This window comes from Callorhinchus milii, unplaced genomic scaffold (genome assembly GCF_018977255.1).
Source record: "Callorhinchus milii isolate IMCB2004 unplaced genomic scaffold, IMCB_Cmil_1.0 Scaffold3, whole genome shotgun sequence".
Classification (NCBI taxonomy): Eukaryota; Metazoa; Chordata; class Chondrichthyes; order Chimaeriformes; family Callorhinchidae; genus Callorhinchus; species Callorhinchus milii.
In genome coordinates, this window is record NW_024704744.1 from 50484929 (window position 1) to 50502991 (window position 18063).

The 18063-nt window shown below is 39.2% G+C and overlaps 1 protein-coding gene across 1 annotated transcript in view; it reads left to right on the forward strand.

Moving 5' to 3' along the window:
• Positions 1-18063, forward strand: part of bach2b (BTB and CNC homology 1, basic leucine zipper transcription factor 2b) — a 181328-nt gene that overhangs the window by 52455 nt on the left and 110810 nt on the right. The window contains exon 2 of the mRNA XM_007892915.2: positions 9487-9595. Within this exon, the coding sequence (XP_007891106.1) occupies positions 9560-9595 (36 nt within the window). The 5' untranslated portion in view covers positions 9487-9559. The remainder of the gene's footprint in view (positions 1-9486; positions 9596-18063) is intronic.

Genomic DNA, 18063 nt, shown 5'->3' on the forward strand with positions numbered 1-18063 from the left:
TTAGTGTTTAATTATGTTGGAGAATGTATTTAAATAAGAACGTTGTTAGTGTACATAAAATGTTGTCCTTGAAGCTTTCCAAGTGAATTAGGTGTTTATCAATAATTTGGGATTGTTGCATCATACATGACTCACACTAACTGTATGTCCAATTTTATGATGTCCAATTAGTTTAACCATTAGAGTAGAGAGATGGTTATATAAATAATTGCAATTGGTATACTACTTTACCACATCGCTGAATATCTCAAAAAGTGCTTCATGGGATATATTGGACAGTGTTGGTGTATTTTGTATTGTAAAATATAGTGAGTTTGTAAGTGAATACAGCAGACAATTTGTCCACAGCAATGTCCCTCAAACAGCTATGAAGTGAATGATCAATTTTATCTGGGGGATTGTTGGGAAGAACACCTTCACTTTTCGAATCGTACCATAGGATCTTTAACAACCACCTGAATAGGCAGAAGGGAACCTTAGTTTAAAGTCTCATCTGAAGGACGGCACTTACAACAATGCAATACTCCTTCAGCATTGCGCTGGAGTGTCAGTCTAGTCCAGTGTTGTCTAATAGAATTTGCTGACTGGCCACAGGTAGTGAGGCGGCACCATTTTAGTAGAACACGCCTCTCATGCATTCACACTATACATCCAAATGTACTTCTCATGTATATTTACTTAACAGACATGTACCACCATTCAGTATGAAACTTTGTTGTCTTCTCTTTATTTTTCTTTCACGAGACGTGCCAGACCCGCCCCTGCTCTCCATCCAGAACGTGGTTGGCTGCTGTTTGCTCTTTGCCATGACCTGCCCTGTTGGAGCTGCTTGTTATTATCTGGTCTTATCTTCTGATGCCCTGGAGCAGTTATTCTGATTGGTGGAGATACCCATGATTGGCAGCTCCCTTCTCCGTACAGTATTTCTTGTGTTTCCATGGTGCTGAAATCCAGTGTTTTGACTCATGTTACAGACCATTTTAGCAGATAACCAATAAGCAGTAACCAAGGAAGTAAAGCACGCACAACAATCAAAAAACATTTGCATATCCTTCTTTTCATCTTATTCTTACAAACGCACAAAAAACTGCACAAAATACACATGCATATGTCATGCGAATATAAGTATTGAGATCACATACCAAACAATGACCAATCTATTACTCACTTTTATTTACTGATCAAAAATACAATTTCGCCACATCTAGATTCCCAATCTGCCACATGTAGTTTGGTGGCTAAAATATTGGATAACCCTGGTCTAGACTATGAGCACAAAATGCTGATGTGGAACTTCAACCCATGACTTGAGAGTGCTACTAATTGAGCCAGGCAAAATATAAATGACCAAAAGTGTGTCCATCAGGAGGTATGCTCTCATAATAATACCACACTATGCCAGTTCTTTACTTTCTCTGCCATCCTATTTATCTCTGATTTTTTTCGTTTTAAGTCTCTTGAGTTTCTTGTGCCTCTGAGGCTTCCTCTCTCTCTCAGGCTTTCTAGCATTTTCTCTTTCTTTGATTCTTTCTATAATTTTCTCTCACTCTCTCTCTCCCAATCTCCATTTCTCTCTTTAATGCTCTGACTCAGTTCCTATCTCTAACCCAAAGAACCTATGTGCTGTGCTGCCATCTCACACACTTAAGCACCTACTAACCCTGTGAACAATGGCACTAGATTTTTTTTGCTGGTTTCTCACAATTCCATATTCCCGCATTGGGGCCTGATATAGAGAGCTGGCATATGGATACGCAATGATCTACTGTAATAATTAATACATTTGAGAAATTCCCCAAATTCCTCACAATCTTACTATTTTAGGAAATGGACACAAGAAATGTCACGGCTCCATTTCTGAGATATGCAAGACCTTGTCATGATATTTGCAGAGGATTTTCATCATGGGACAAAATAAACCACAGCTGGACTGAAGGCATATTTGCAATAATGAAATCTATTAATTTTGTTCAGTTGCACACAAAACTGAATTTGAGAGATCAGTCATGCAACAATAACATGCATAGTGATATACACCCTACAGTGTAAATGGGGATAATCGTACAGGGTTAGAAATGGACCGACTGTTAGTTTCACATTCGGAATCCATATAAATGAAGTTTTTACTGCCTCAAGATAATATAAACACCTCTTCTGATTATTTTTGACAATTGTTTCTAAATTTCAAAGGCATTTAGGATTAAGCTAATCATATGGTTCGTCAATAAGCAAATTGTTTCTTCTTACCTGTGTTAGAGTAATTCTCATATTAGTGTTTGTGGAAAGAGTTGCTCACACCCAGTACTTGTACCAGATGATTATTTTCAAGCCAAAAAGCACCCATTTCCAGGGTACAAGTCTAAAGCTCTGTAGCTTTCAGTCACTACACCCTGAATCTCTGGAACTCAACGCCTCCGTCTTGCCCTCTCTTTGCCGTCTTCAAACCACACGTTGGGTCACCTCACTACCTTTCCAGCTCGGCGTCAAACCACTCCGAGACACTACCTATGTGAAGGCTGCTGTATAAATATGTGTTGTTGTTAAGGCAGCTCAGAAGAATATATTAAAACTGCAGAGGAACCTGTTTAAAATGAACATACACAGATAATGTAATGTTAGGATGCCCCCCATGATCCCTGAACACTACTCAGCACTTCTCTCAGCAACCACAATCAATTTGTAAACAAATGACTTGAAAAACGTGTTAATTAATAATTAAAAATAATTAAAAGTAAAATACCTTGGGTTCTGAGGAAAAGGATAGTCGCAAACACAAGAACACACCTGATGCATAAAGGTAGCTTGCTTGGAGCAGACAATATAATTGTGTATTTTATTTGTATTTGAAAGAATCGTGGAGTACTTATTCATTTGGTGACTGAAATACAGTTGGGAGGACATCCCAAGGTACTGAACAGTCAACATTATTACTGCTTTTTTATGGACAGTTAGTTGGTATTATGTGTGCCTTTTTGTGAGGGCAGTGGTTTGTAATGCACTGTTAGTGCTGAGCAAAAGATAAAATTGGTACGAAGGTGGGCAATCTCGAAAACAAGGACTCTTGTCATAAATAGCATTATTTTTGAAAACAGATCCTATTAATGGATGGGTCATCTGATTTACAGTTTGTGCATCAGCATATACATATGTGTTGTACATCAAGTGAATGCGTGAAACTAGGCACTACCTGAGTGCAAAAGTGTTGTAATATTGAGCTAATAGAAGGAAAACTGAGAAATTGATGCATTATTAATGAAAATGTAGTTGGTGGCTATCATTATCGAGGCAAAACTGGAGAACAAAGACTGTCCAAGCGCATGTGGTGCTAGATTGGTGCTAACTAGTAGTTAATTTTAAATCTGCAGGCAATCCTCCATTGCAAAGATTAATATTTTACATATTATTTTATTTTACTGTGCACTCATTTAATTTATAGTTTGTCTGCCCTTCAGGCTTTTCATCTTTGCCTAGTTTTGTACATGGTTTAAACAATCATCACATTCAAATATTCATTGATGCAATAGCAACTGAAATAGTAAGTCTGTGCAGTTTTCCCGCATCTAACATTCAGTCTAAATCTATCCTCGTTGGCACTGCTGAAATTCCCGATTGATCGACTGCTAAGGTTTGAAAGATTTTGGATCAAAAACTTAACTGTTGCTTGTTTTGAGTTTTGCATCTAAAAGGTGCGAATGGTCATCGGTAAAAATGATTAGGATCACAAATTGTTTGGGTTCTTACATATAGCTACCCTCGTTTTTAGTCTTGTGGATATACAGTATAGATGAACAGGAGAGGAAAGTTTCGAGGAGCAGTGACAACATAGCGCTTATAAGATAGAGGCAGGAAAGAGTGGGATCATCTATCTGATGCCAAACCTTCAATTGTATCTTGGCCAGGAGTGCAAGAGAGGTGCTGGGAAAACCTACCCACATATTCAATTGCCTTGGACAACCATAGGCTTTCGAGAAAGATAATAAATTCTTAGGGGAAAGGAAATATTTAGCACAATGAGAAAAAATGTATTCCTTAGAGGCAGGTTTTGCGAAGAAGGAGACCTAAGTAGTTAGAGTGAGGCCCAGATTGTCAACGAATAAAGGATTGCGAGTAGAGCCCATTGAAGGTAGGAGGTGATAGTGATTAGTTTAATTTTCGTAAAATGTACAGAAACAGAGTCTTTGAATTGCTGAAGATCAAGGTTTAGTAATTCAACCCTTGCATTAAATGGAGCTGTGCTTTTAGTATGATATTGTTTTTCTTCGACGCATCATAGCTCTTCCAATCTTTAGAGGATTATGTGTGCCATGTCTAACTCAGTGTGTGAAAAGCACAGGAACTGAAGTGTCTGAAGAGTTGTTCTATTTTTAAATGCAACATGCCTGTACTGTATTTAGCTTCAGTGTGGTGACTGAAGGAACACATCTATTTTGGTCCGTAATTTTGTTCTTAATGCCGCTGGTTTCCTCCTCGCATAGTAAGGTCCTGATTTAATAGCAGGTGCCTGAGTAATTCCTGAGTAATTGTAAAAGGTCGGGCGTTAGGTGAGGCGTAATAGGCTTTGAGAGCAGTGTATCGGAAGGGGATTGATGCCAAACGTCCCACTGCTTCACAGGGAAGTACAGTTATCATTCAGATAGGATCCAGATGGCATCCTGGAACACCCATGCAGACTATGGAAGAGCCAAACATATGGCAAAGGGATTATGGGTGTGTTTGTGGTGGGGGGGGCGGGATACGGAGCCTTGAGATCTGAGGCGCTGCTTGTGATATCATGTTTGTGTCCCTTTTAGTTGGTGCCAGGCTTTTGTGTTAGTATTGGGTGTGTGCCCACCACATGGGTCTATAACTGGCACTGACTGGGCTATTGGGAAAGCATTTGTTTTAAATATTCTGTAGTTTTCCCCCATTTCCCCCCTCCTATACCCATTGACATGTAACATTTATTTATTCTTTATTTGGTCTTAAAACAGATATGTTCTTCTATAATAAGTACAGATTATATCGGCAATCTGCAGCAGGTCAACATCATCTAAAAGAGAAAAACAGGTTAACATTCCCAATCTGACTCTTCATTGGGATGAACCTGAAATCAGTTTTTATTTCAGTTCTCAGTATGGGCCGGTTTTCTTCTTACTGTTGGAGACTTCAGAGCCCTGAAATTCCTTGCTTGGAGCAGAAATGCGTAAAGCTCTGAAATTCAGTCTTAATTTGACAGCCGACACTGTCCACAAATCTTTTCAAATGAAGTCTGAATTCAAGAGAATTCCAAAGTTCTGCACAATTGTACATTTGAAGACAAATGGTCCAAAGGTTAAGACCAGGCGGTATTGCAAACTTCTCTGTCTCAGAGTCATTCAGCTTCCTGCTGTCCTGCCTGTACCCTTCTGGTTATAGTGAAACGTTAACCTTGCTGTCAATAGCCTTACAAGTACAGCAAGAGAATTTGTATTTGGAACCACATGCTTTGGGGCTGGAGCACACCGCAGCCCAGCTATAAAAAAACTGCTGAGCTCATTCGACTGCTTTTCACGGCCAGTTTCCTTTTATTTTTAGCCAAATCCATCAGGCCTGACAAGTGGGTAATTTGAGCCAGTGAAAGGGCAGTGCTCCAGGTCTCCTCATAAAGTAACTCTTCTCCTGCCTCCTGGGACGGCACCGAACTTGGCCTGATCTACCCAGATGGATTTGTTGAGTCATGTGAGATCATGTACACAAAAACGCACTCAGGCAGAGTGAGGGTGCATAGGAAATCTGCTCAGCTAGACAGGAATTCAGCAGATTCATACTTGTATAAGGTAATGTCTAGTTTATAGCAGGGTGGGGTAGAGGTAAAGATCTTCATTGAAAACATTACTAGGGAGAAGATGATTTGGGGGAGTGGGTGTGGAATCCACGATGCACTTATGGAAGAGTGTGTTTTGTAGATCTTTACAAATATCTAAACATTTATAAAGACAGGTTTAAAAAAAGACCTTAGTGCATTTGGTGTTTCCATTCAGTTGAATGAATCTCTTCAGAGATTTGTAAGTAGTGCACTAACTTCATGGGTGAACAGGTGGAGTGGGGGACACTTGTCTTTCCAATAGGTGCAGTATACATCTTTGCAATGTGAACGGCGCTATACAAGTGTAATTAGTTGTTATATACCTTGATGGTGTTTGTACTCTAAGTGTCTGCTTTTCACTCCCCTCTCCCCACTGCTTACACAATGTGGAGTAATATTTGCTCTTATCAGATGTTGGGCTTTTTTTGTATAGTTGTTTCTTATTCATTTTCTTTGGCGTCTGTTAGCTAAGAAATTTCCTGGAGAGGCTGCGAGTGGGTTCACCAACCTGACTCAAATTGGCTTTATTTGTGGTAAATCGCCTTGCTCCTGAATTGCAGATCCTATTCATTCCATGCACATTTTCAGAATGTTTTAATCACATGCATAGTGATCGGCACAAGCAAGGGTAAGGAGCAGAGGGAACTTGGCTGTCTTTGACATTTTAAGTGCTCCGAGATGCTATCCTGTGTGAAGGGCGCTGTATAAATGAAACTTGTTGATATATCCATGGATATACGTTATATGGTTGTGCTGAAGAATTGGTTTCTGCATCAGTGATAAGTTATAAGGCTAAGTGTGGGTGGACAGGAAAGGAAAGCAGGCAGGTCGGCAAGTGACTGAGAGAGATAGGAAGGCAAAAGAACAACGAGAGAAGATTGGGAAAACATTAAGAATGCAATTGGGAAAAGGGATCAGGATTCTGTACACTTTCGTCATGTATTATTCAGTTTGAAAATATATCAAAGAATTAGGTGAAGAATATAATATATCACTTCCCGTTTCCAAAAAAAAAACCTGGCAAAGGTAAATGTCAACACTGGACGCAACCCAAAAGGATTGACATTTTGATTAATGTCCTAGTGCAGCGTAAAATAAATGTTTAAATCATTGCTTTTGTGAGATACAATTGATCTTCTCAGAGTGAGTGATGTCAGGCATTTCAGTGAAACAATGAACCAAAGCTACCCTGTATGCCTGAATCCTGTGCCAAACCAAAATTAGTGATGTATTTTTCATAGTCTGAACCTTCCACATTCCCAGATGCTCTAGTTTTGTGGATTACATAACTGGTCAAGTAATGAAAAAAAATCCACTTCCAATCTGACAGAATTGTATTGTGCGTCCTGATCTCTGACATCCAGGTTGCATTTCTGGAGTCGGACTTGCCTCTACCAACCAACTTTACATTACCTGTAGCTACTCAACCCCGAAGAAATTCTTCCTGCACAAATGTAAATGGAGCGACAGGCAGACAATCCATTGTTTTTAATTGAGACCTGTGCAGCTTCTGTTGTAATTTGTGATATTTCTGTCTTCCGTTCCAAACTTGTTTTAATTCTGCCCTGGAGAAAACACTGCCTTCTCCCGGGGTCAGACCCATGCCTTCCCAGCATATGTGTTGGAATACAAGAACAATTCCAGGTAATAAGGTAAATGACTCACTCATGTGATGAGTGAGTCTGATCAGCAACACTGCTTTCTCAGTTTCATCTTCCTTCCTGTTTAACCTGCTTTGATTGCCAGGAATGGGACAGGGGACCGCTGAGTAACATGATCTTGATAATACAATATTCCTATAGGTTCATGTTCAGGAGGTTTATTTTCCTTCTAATTGCTTGAAAAGACTTGTGACATGTGCTGCTACTTAACCCTTTGAGCATGGCTGAAGTAGTTTGATACCAGACCAGTCACTGTAATCTTGTTATGTTTTAGCTTATCAGATCAATAATGTAAATTACAGTATTTTCCGTGTTGTCGGGCACTTGTGTAATTCTTCTTTACTGAAGATAGCATTTTGTGATTTTCTGAAAATCATTACAGCTTGGAGTTACTGTGTTTCTGCATAAAGGCTTCCATGCAGAATCCAAGCTTCGGAAGGTACTGAATGATCTTTGTACGCAGTCACCTACAATTATATGGTCATTACACTTTAAGATGAATTCTGTGCAGCTCTTTGAGACATCTTCCCAACTTGAAAGACGCTATACCTAATCCACTGATTATTATTAATGTTAAAAACTCTGTCAAGGTAATCTTTGCCTTTCCACATTGGAATGCTCTGCCACAACCCTAGTTGAATCCACAAATTATTTTAAATCAGAATTATTAGGTAGATGCTTGAATAAAAAGAATATTAAAGGGTTGTGGGGAGTGACCAGGGAGTGGGAATCGATCACATGGCTTATGTGGATGAAACACTAGTGCAGATGTGATGGGCCAAATGACTGGTTTCTGTGCTGCAGCATTCTGAGCTCTTCAAACAGTAGTAAGAGGAATCTCAACTCTCATGTGTTTTTGAAATACATTCAAAGGGTAATTTAACAACTCTTGAGTTGATGAGTGTACAAGAGTTAGCTTGGCTCAGTTGTTAACACTCTTATTTCTGAATCAGAAGATTGTAGGTTTAAACTCCAAGTCAGGTGTATGATCTCACGGTCTTATGCCGACACTCCATCGAAGCATTTGGTTGAGACTTTTAAGCCAAATCCTGTCTGACTGTTCAAGTGGATGTCAAAGATTCCATGGCACTATTCAAAAAAGACTGGAGTTTCTTTCGATATCTTTGTCAACAATCTTTCAGAATACTTGGTCATTTACTTCATGACTGTTTCAGGGATATTGCTGTAGTTAAATTGGCTACCATGTTTGCCTACAAAATAAGCATTCATGCCACAGTTCAATGTTGTGAAGGACTTTGAGTCATTTCAATGATGTGATAAGGTTCTATATCAAATGCAATGATTATTATTATTGGCTATCATGGTTGAATTGAATTAATAAGTATGAATGGGATAGATTGAGTGAGAAGCTTCTCATTCATAACTCAAGACCTGGAGTCCTAAAGTCATAACTGGAGTCCTGTAGCTCAGTGGTTAGAACACTCGCCTCGCAAGCGAGAGACCTGGTTCTATTCCCAGACAGGGCGAAATATTGGGCAAGTTTCTTGCTCCACATGCCTCTGTTTACCTAGCAGTAAGTAGAAACCCAGTTGTTAGTCGAATGGCGAATCGCTTCTCCGGGGGTAATAATCTCTTCAAAAATAATAATAATAATAAATAATTTATTCACTCAATCCACGACTGTTTGTGGGACACTACCGTGCGCAATTGGCTGCTGTGTTTCCCCCACAAAATGCACAGTCAGTTCACTTTACAGTATATTCTGTGAAGCGCTTTTAGACGTATCGAAGATGTGATAAGGCCCTATATCAAATGCAAGGATTATTATTGTTGTTATATATTCTGTGAAGCGCTTTAAGACATTTTGATCTGTGATAAACTGCTATATCAAGTCAAAGATTATTTTAGTGTTATTACACTGCTGGAGGTTGATGGGGACGTTTGTATGTGCACATTGCTCTTGAATATGTGGTTCTCATCATGAAGCAAAATAAAGACTTCTCTTTAACTGTATTTAATTGTGCTATTCTGTTCATGCAGGATAAATAGGAAGTTGAGTCGATTTTGTGCTGGAGTGAAGACCCAGTGGAGGTGCGGTAATGGACTGTTAAATATGCACTCAGAATGTAGTGACTATTCAACCCTTGGGGTAGGTGATCTCTTTGTTCAGGAAATGTAACTCTGGGTGTATGTGTGCTTGTGTTTTGGTACTTCGGGCAGTGATCTGTTAGTTTTGTCCGTACAGTTTTTAACATGTAATGTCCCAGATTTATATAAGTGTGTGTATTTTATTGATCATGCAGAAATGCAAACAAAGTTTGAAAGAGGATTAATGTGCCATTGTGTATTTCTGTGAAGGCAAATCTTACCTTGATTTCTCCAGCTGTGACTGATGGACAAATAACCAGTCTGATTCTGGGCCGGGGTGGGGGGGGGGGGGCGAGAGGGCAATGGATTCTGTAAATTGATATCATTATGGATGTGTATTTGTGTGTGTACACATTTATAGAAAAGACCGAGTGACATCAAATAATTGGAATCTATTACAATGTGTGAGCAATTTGCCAAGAGCAATGATTCTCATGTTGCAGCCTGTTCTTGTTCAGTCCTATTTCTCTGCCCTACTTCACAGTTAAAATGTGGTCACCTCCACAAGCTGGGAGCAATGCAGTTAACCAATCCAAAATGGCCCAAAATACAAAAGGGGGTGAAATGCACTTCCTTCTGCAAGATAAACACGAGAGTAAAGGCATGGTAACGAGCAATATCCACACTACTTCTGTGACACTTGAATCACTGAGGAAGCAGCAGAATTGATGCCCAGAATTGATGAGATGCTGAGTAGTTTGGGCACTCATTTCATAGTGATCTCACACTTCGGTAACTTGAGGAAATGCAATAGGTCCCACTCACTGTTGTCTCTATTGTTACCACTTATTTTCCAAAGTCCTGGTCCCCTGTTCAATAGAACCCATTCATTTAGAACCGCTGGCAGGGTTAATTTAATGACTAAAATCAGGCTGGTTGATTGGTATCCTTCAATGTTATTTTTGTTCCACTTTCTTTATTCTGATCGACCACACTCGTGTCATGCTTAATTTGGAATCCAAGAAACTCAATGTAGATTTAGGCTATCTTCCCCGACTGCCTGGTAGGGCACACCATTTGCCTTAGCTCAGGGCATAAAAGGGATGGGACTGAAGGCAGTATGAAACTGTTACAAGTAAGTGCAATTTTTAAGCAGTTACATTAAGCTTTATACCCTCTCACAATGGTACCTTTGAAACTCACAGATGCCAGCTAAGGATTGTCAGGTGGAGACTGTCTGTAATTGGTTGATGGCATCTCTGTTACAGCACCTTTGGACTTCCTCCCGACATGATAGGCACTATACAATTGTATTGTATGTTGTGATGCCATGGGATTCAGCTGTGGTTAAGGAATGGAAGAGGGTCTTTATTGCTTAAACTTTCCATCCACTGATTTGATAGTAAGGGTATTGGGGACTGTGGGAAAAAAACAGGAAAATGGTATTGAGTTACAGATCAGGCACAATCTGAGAAATTGGCATAGCAGACTTGATGGGCTGAATAACTGCCTCCTATTCATACAAACGATTGTAAATTTCCTCAGCTTTCATATTTTATTCCTTCTTTTACTCTACATCCATGTGATAAGTTTTGCTGGTACCTTTTCAATTACTTTCAAATGGAAGACTGCTCAGTCACATCTTAATAGCCAATTTAAGAACTCTTACAGTAATAGTGACGAGAAAAGTGAATGACTCATTTCTTTTTCAAAATAGTTTAACCTGCTTTCACCTCTCAAAGTGAATTGCCAGTGTTACTTTGTTTCTGGACTCTTACAAAAGATCCCAAGAGCTTGCTCAAGTGTTAAAATAAAATGGGTTTTTAAAAAGAAAAGGGCATGGGGGTGAAAATTACAATATTTCTAAGTTCCTTAATTAACACAGTTCTTTCTTTAATGATGTTCCGTCATTAAGAAATTATTTCTCGGCTGATCAAAAAAAGTAGTTAAACCTGTCACGGAGAATGGTTTTGCCCACAAACTCTTGAGTATTCAATATTGGCCCATATGTTTTGTAAGTGTAATGTGGAGCCTGGCAGCTATTATTGCCAGATGCCAGAGCATTGTTTCAACACTGCTTCGCCAGTTACCAGCTTAACTTGGAAACGTGGTGCAGATATTGTGTTCTCATAGTTTATGGGCAAAACTATTCTTCAGAAATTGGAGGCAGTTATGGAAGATTTGATCACTTGCAAAGCCTTTTGATGAGCCCAGTTTTTAAAGCTGCATTTTAACTGGATTTTCTGGCCAGTCATTAAAGCTTTCCTTAATTAAGGAACATGTTTAGGAATACTGCAAGTTGGGTGCTTCAATCAGTGAGTCAGTAACTAGAGGGCATTAATCCACAATGATCAGCAAAGGGAGTATTTAGGAGGATTTTTTGTTTACCCAGATAATTATTAGGATGTGGAAGGCCCTGCTGGGTGTTGTGGTTGAGGCAGTATTTCTATTAACTTTCAGGAGGAATCTATACATGTATATATCTATCTTCTTCTATACTAATAAAATGACAATGCTTGTCTGCGTTTCAAGAAGGAACTCAATAACTGATTGACGTAGAGACATGATTTATACCTCATCGGAAAGGTCTTGCAACTGGGAATGACATAGGTATATTTGTTTTCGGGTATCTCCTATCGTTCATGAGTTATTTTAAGTTTTGCATTTTGCACTGCTGTTACACCTGGTGGGCGCAGAGTCAAAGTGGCGCTGTGGCATCATGCGTCACAGAGTACGTATGTACATACACACTGCAGTTATAATAATAATAATAATAATCCTTGCATTTGATATAGCGCTTTTCACGTCTTCTCGACGTCTCAAAGCGCTTCACAGAATAGACTGTAAAGTGAATTGACCGTATATTTGTGGGTGAAACACGGCAGCCAATTGCGCACAGCAGTGTCCCACAAACAGTCGTGGATTGAAGTGACCAATTTATTATTGTTTTTGTTTTGGAGGGATTATTATTAGGCGTGTGGAGGAAGGAAACTTGCTTAAGGCTTCACCCTGTCTGGAAATGAACCCAGGTGTCTCGCTTGCAAGGCGAGTGCTGTAACCACTGAGCTACAGGATTCCACCTGGTGGTTGTGCTGGCTGACCGTGGCATTCTGTGTTACAGAGCACACATGTAGCCAAGTAGCGGGAATAAAATAAAGAACACAGACAGAGCTAAGCCGTTGCAAAAACAACAAATTTACATTTTAAAGCGCCAATGCCTCCCGTTGAGTCCTTCCACAGGGGTCCTCCCAAATGAGTATAGATAAAGATGAAATGTCTGTCTGTGTGTCAATCTATATAAACTGAGTCATTTAAAGAGTTGTGGAAATAAGGTAGGTAAATGGATTGTTCTTTCTAAGACCTAGCACAGAAACGATGAGCCAAATGACTGTGTTGTAAATTTCTATGGTTCTTTGGTTTTCATTGCTTACATGTTTTGGGGGAACTTTTTGGCGAACTTTCCCTAAAGAGATTCAATAGCCACGTACACACAAGATTATTTATGTGTGTGGAAGCAGTACGCTTGTTGGGATGTATGATTTTTTTCTTGTTTCTCTTATGTTCTTAAACGTTCAACTGTTTCAGACATTACTAAACCAAGACCAGTACATTTTACACAATAGTGATACAGATAGGATCCAAGCCAAGTCACATGGCAGTGTTTGACCTGTGCATTTTACTAACACATCCATATCTAAGGATTGGCAAATTACATTAACATGTGACCATTTTCTGTCACTATAAATGCAAGGATTATTATTATTACTCCACTTCTCAGCTCACTGAGAGATCAGTGATTTCAAGAAACATAAAACTCAAGTCCCTTAAATGGTGTTTGCATTCTAGTGGATTAGTTTATGATCCCTGTACACAGTCCCTGAAGAGCTGCCAGAGATAGTTTTTACATCCACACCTGTAAACAATCCTTACAATAACCTGCAAAATTGTAAATTCAATTTGAGTAAGTCTGTTTGAAATGAGGAAAGAAGAAAGCTCTTTTCAATACTAGTGTTTGCTGTACTTGGGTAGTGGATCAAAAAAATAATGAAATATATAAACAAAGTGTAGGACTCTGACCTAGGCTTACACTTGTGTATTTCATGGTTCTAGTGTTCATCCTCTGTATAATCCTAAATCTGTTCCCAATGTTGCTGTCCCATTCAAAGCAGTTTAACGTTGTCTGTTGGCAACTGGGCAAAGTCGTCTAGACAGCCAGGTTCTCATTAACCTTGTCCGTGCCCTCAACGGGCCAACAATAAGGCACTGTTTGGGGAAGGCGGGAGGAAGAAGTGGTGTTGAGTGATATTAAGCCATTCCCATTTCTTGGCAAAGCACAACTGAAACTCAGAAGCAGGAGTTGGGCGAAGCCTGAAACTTGCTATCTCTGGCTCGGAGACGGCTAATAAGTCACTTGAGTCCCAGAGCCCCAGTCAACCTTTAATCTGTGCTGAAGCATTGTTTTTTTTTCTTTTGTGTGAGTTTCACAGTCTGTCTATGCTATTATTCATGCTATTATGGAGGTCAGTCAGTGCATTCCCTTCACCTTTCGCCCTTTCCATGCCTAGACAGCAAAAAGCAATGTTGACACTTGAAAGTAAGGCAGCTCTCCAGACTGGGATTGGTCAGACAAGTGGATTAATGGTTAAGAGGCCTTTCTGCTTCACTGGTGATGTAAACTCATGGAATGTTATGGAGTGAATCAGCAAATAGCTGTGAACTCCGAGAACCTAACAAGAAGGACTGAGTCAGACATCTCAGGGATATTTAATAATCTCCTGAGAGCTCTCTGATAAGCGTTTGTGGGTGGCTACTGTAATAACAGAATCAGTGGTGATTGCACATAGTCAGCTTGTGGCTAGTTACTACAATGGCTCAGTTTGTGCAAAGCTGCTGCCGAGAATAAAACTTAACTGTAAATACCAGAAAGGTTTCATGTTTGATCCTCAATCTATGTTGAGTTAATTTACCTCAGCCAGGACCACAGCGGGAATGCGGCAATTGATCTCAGCACCTCTGGGCGAAGACCCCAGCATCTGATTACAATCTAGTGATAGGTTGAGTCAGAATAGGATTGAGTTTGGTTGTGGTGCTCCAGAGTTAAATACCCTACCAATGCTGGCATACTCATGAAGCTTGAACCCTTGGATGAGGTGTTGGAAGGCGACTGGTTGGCTGGGTAACTGTATCCCAGTACAAATCAGCATCTTCAGGAGAAGGGCAGGGAAGTAATCAAAAAAAATCAGCTGTGTGAATCAACAAAAGGAACACATGATCTGGAAGAGTTTGGATTTGTTTTGTACAAACCTTTGGAGTATTTTAGTTTTCGCCAGGTGACAATAGAAGTGCAAGACTTGCCATGCGGTGCACAGCTTTGAAACCGCATAATTTTCTGATTGAGATGTTCGGAAAGGAATAATCCAACTGTTGGTGCTGTTGAATTGCATTTCGTAAGATTTTTTAATAGTGAAAGCTTGTCTTGCTTGACGATAAAAATAGGTAGTGATTTAATTCATGAAGGAAAATGGAATGGCTTCATTGCTTTGGTTTGTCTTATTACTGTAACCATATATTGCCACCAGCGCGTTGATATTTATCAGACCTAATGTTTGTTTCTATGGTACAAAAGTTATTTAAACCAAAAATTATTTAAAATTAGTGATGCAGGGAATTTTCTCATCTGCGCTATCCAGGGGCAGAAATTCCACCTGCTTCTAGATTATTTATCTTGCATTTCAGAGTGTCCAAAATTTGTACAAATTCTTAAATAGTCTTGATTTGGATGCCAGATTTCTATGCATTTCTTTTAAGAACTGCAGAAATCTAGCTTTAAAATTAAGACTGAATTCAATAATTTGCCAAATTCTACACGCTTTGAAAATCAAGTAAATTTAGACCCAGATGGAATCTCTCACATAAATCTGATCAAGATTAATTGTATAATAACTAATAACATCATGAAGAACGGTCATGGTGTCTCTGCTTTTATTTTAGTAGTAGATCGGTACTTTCATTGTAGTGCTATTTTCCAATCCAACCTTGGTCAGTCTTCCAGACAGTGTGTGTTTGAACTGCGCTAGAAAAAACTCATCTCCTCCTTCCCCTTTTACGGCTAGAAATAAAACATTTATCCTTTTACTCCTAGAAGTAAAACATTTATGTGCTTACTGCTTATGTGCATTGACTCGGAGTTTGGTGCCAATGCTTGTTGTGCTCCATTATATTGAATAAATTACGCACACATCCTTGTGTTTTCTATATGCTCCTTGCAAAACAATTTGAATCATCGACGCCCATCTATAGACTATAATTTCACAAATGCAACTTATGAATAAAATATTTGCATTTTGTAGCAACAATAATATTAAAATGTCTCAAAATGTTTCACAGTAATTATTACCATATGTAGTGCCTTTTTTGTAATAAAACTAGAAAGTGTAAGCAAACACGGCTACCAGTTTGCGTGTAGTAATGTCCCACAAACGGCCATCAAGTAAATGATCAATTTATCTGGAAGAGTGTTCACTAGGGCACTGGAAGAAACTCCTTTCTCTTTTGGAGTAGTACATATGAATCTTCAATGTATATCTGAAGACTAGACAGACCTTGGTTTAATTTCTCATCCGAAAGGATGGCTCTCCCCAGTAATACAAGGCATTGTGGGATCTGCAGTCCAATCCACGATGTAGATTGTACCTGCCAGCCCCAGCTTCAATGTGAAGGACGCTTGTAGCTGAATCAATGTTGTGAGGTTACAATTTATTTTATCATAATAGCCGCTGACTACCCAGACACATTTTTCCTCTTTTATGCTGACAAGAGGGCTTGAAAGAAACCATTCCCACACTGCTTGCATTTGTGTCTGTCACATAGTGATAGTGTGCACACGTTTGTGGTCTACATTTTGTCAGATGAAATCTGTTCAGATTTCACTAAGCTGAGCATTAATTTATTTAGGTGTATCCATATCCACTGCTTTTGTTTGCTCAGCTAATATGAGAGTATTCAAGTCAGGAATGTAAATATTTATTTTGATGCATCAAACATTTCCTGACACCTTCGTGAGCAAACTTTATTTTCATCCTTAGCCATTGAGGATGTATTATACTTGTTTTACAATTTAATGCAAAAGGGAAGGAGATTTAAATTATATAAATTTATAAATATAGTGATGTTCTTTGAGTTCCTGTGTAAATTTCACAACCAATAAATGCAATAATTAACTTCCATATAATGGAAGCATGGAATTCTCTGCTGTGAACTAGCAGCCAGCCGCTGAGATCAGACTTGAGAACGTATTTGAATGTGTCTTTAAAATGAAACCTGGCTGTAGTATAAAACGATCAGCGTCTTGCACCTTTGGCTGTGCATTACTGGCAAACCTTTGTGTCAATTAAGCAAATGACTCATAATTCGTGAGTGCCACAGACAACTGGGAGTCTTGGGTGCCAGATACTTTCCAAAACATTACTGTAAAGCACGATCAATGGTAAGCAATCCTTTCAGTATGCTCCCAGCAACTATCTGTTTGAACTAGTACAGAAATGCTGTTAGGTGAAAACTTCATGACAGATATGCTGCCAGCTGAAAGCTGAGAGACAAACTGCATACACTGGAAGTCGCACGTAAAATGCTTGATTTCAACAACAACAACTTGGATTTATATAGTGCCCTCCACGCCGGACGGCGTCTCAGAGTGCTTCACATAACGGATCCCGGGGCGGAGCCAGGGGGAGGGGGAGGAAGGTGACCAAAGGCACGGTTGAAATTCAATTCCAGGCGATAAAAAATATGATGTTGAACAATTCTCAACTCTTTCCTCTTCCTCTCTTTCCTCTCCCCCCACACAAGAAAGACTGACATAAATATTCAAAGATACATAATATGAGTAAACAGTTAAACAGCAAAGGTACGTAAAAAGGTATAGGGAGACAGCAGAGAAATCAAATTGGAGTAGATACAGTAACTCCAATGGGGAGCAAGCATGACACATGGGGAAAGGGCCTGAATGACCTCTGGTGTAGAAGTTGCTATAATCATATAAATATTATCCATGCTTTCTCTGCGCAGTGTCTGCAGACGCCAACGTTTTCAGAGAGCAATCCAAATCGAATTTATATGAAACCAAAACACAAGTGCAAAGTTCTGAACCGGAGAACCCTGCACACCTAACTTTTTGAGTTGCCTAATAATTCTTATAAAGTTTCCAAATCAGCATCACACTGGGTTATTTTAGGTGTCATATAATAATATTTGTTTCTGTACAATTTTCCTCTTTTTAAAAAAAAGTTGCTTAAAATGTGAGTTTGTACAGAATAGTTTTAGCATTTTTTAAAAGTATTTGCTTTGTGTTAAATGATGCCAGTTCTGAGCTGCCTAAGAGCTATCCAAGTGAAAATTGTTTATTAGCTCAAGAGAGGTCACTATGGCCTGAAAGTGATCACCAGGCAAAACTGACAAGTCACCTTTCTTGTTTCTTTCCCTCTTAGATCAAGTAAGTACCTATGTAACTTATTGCTTTGGAGAATTGAA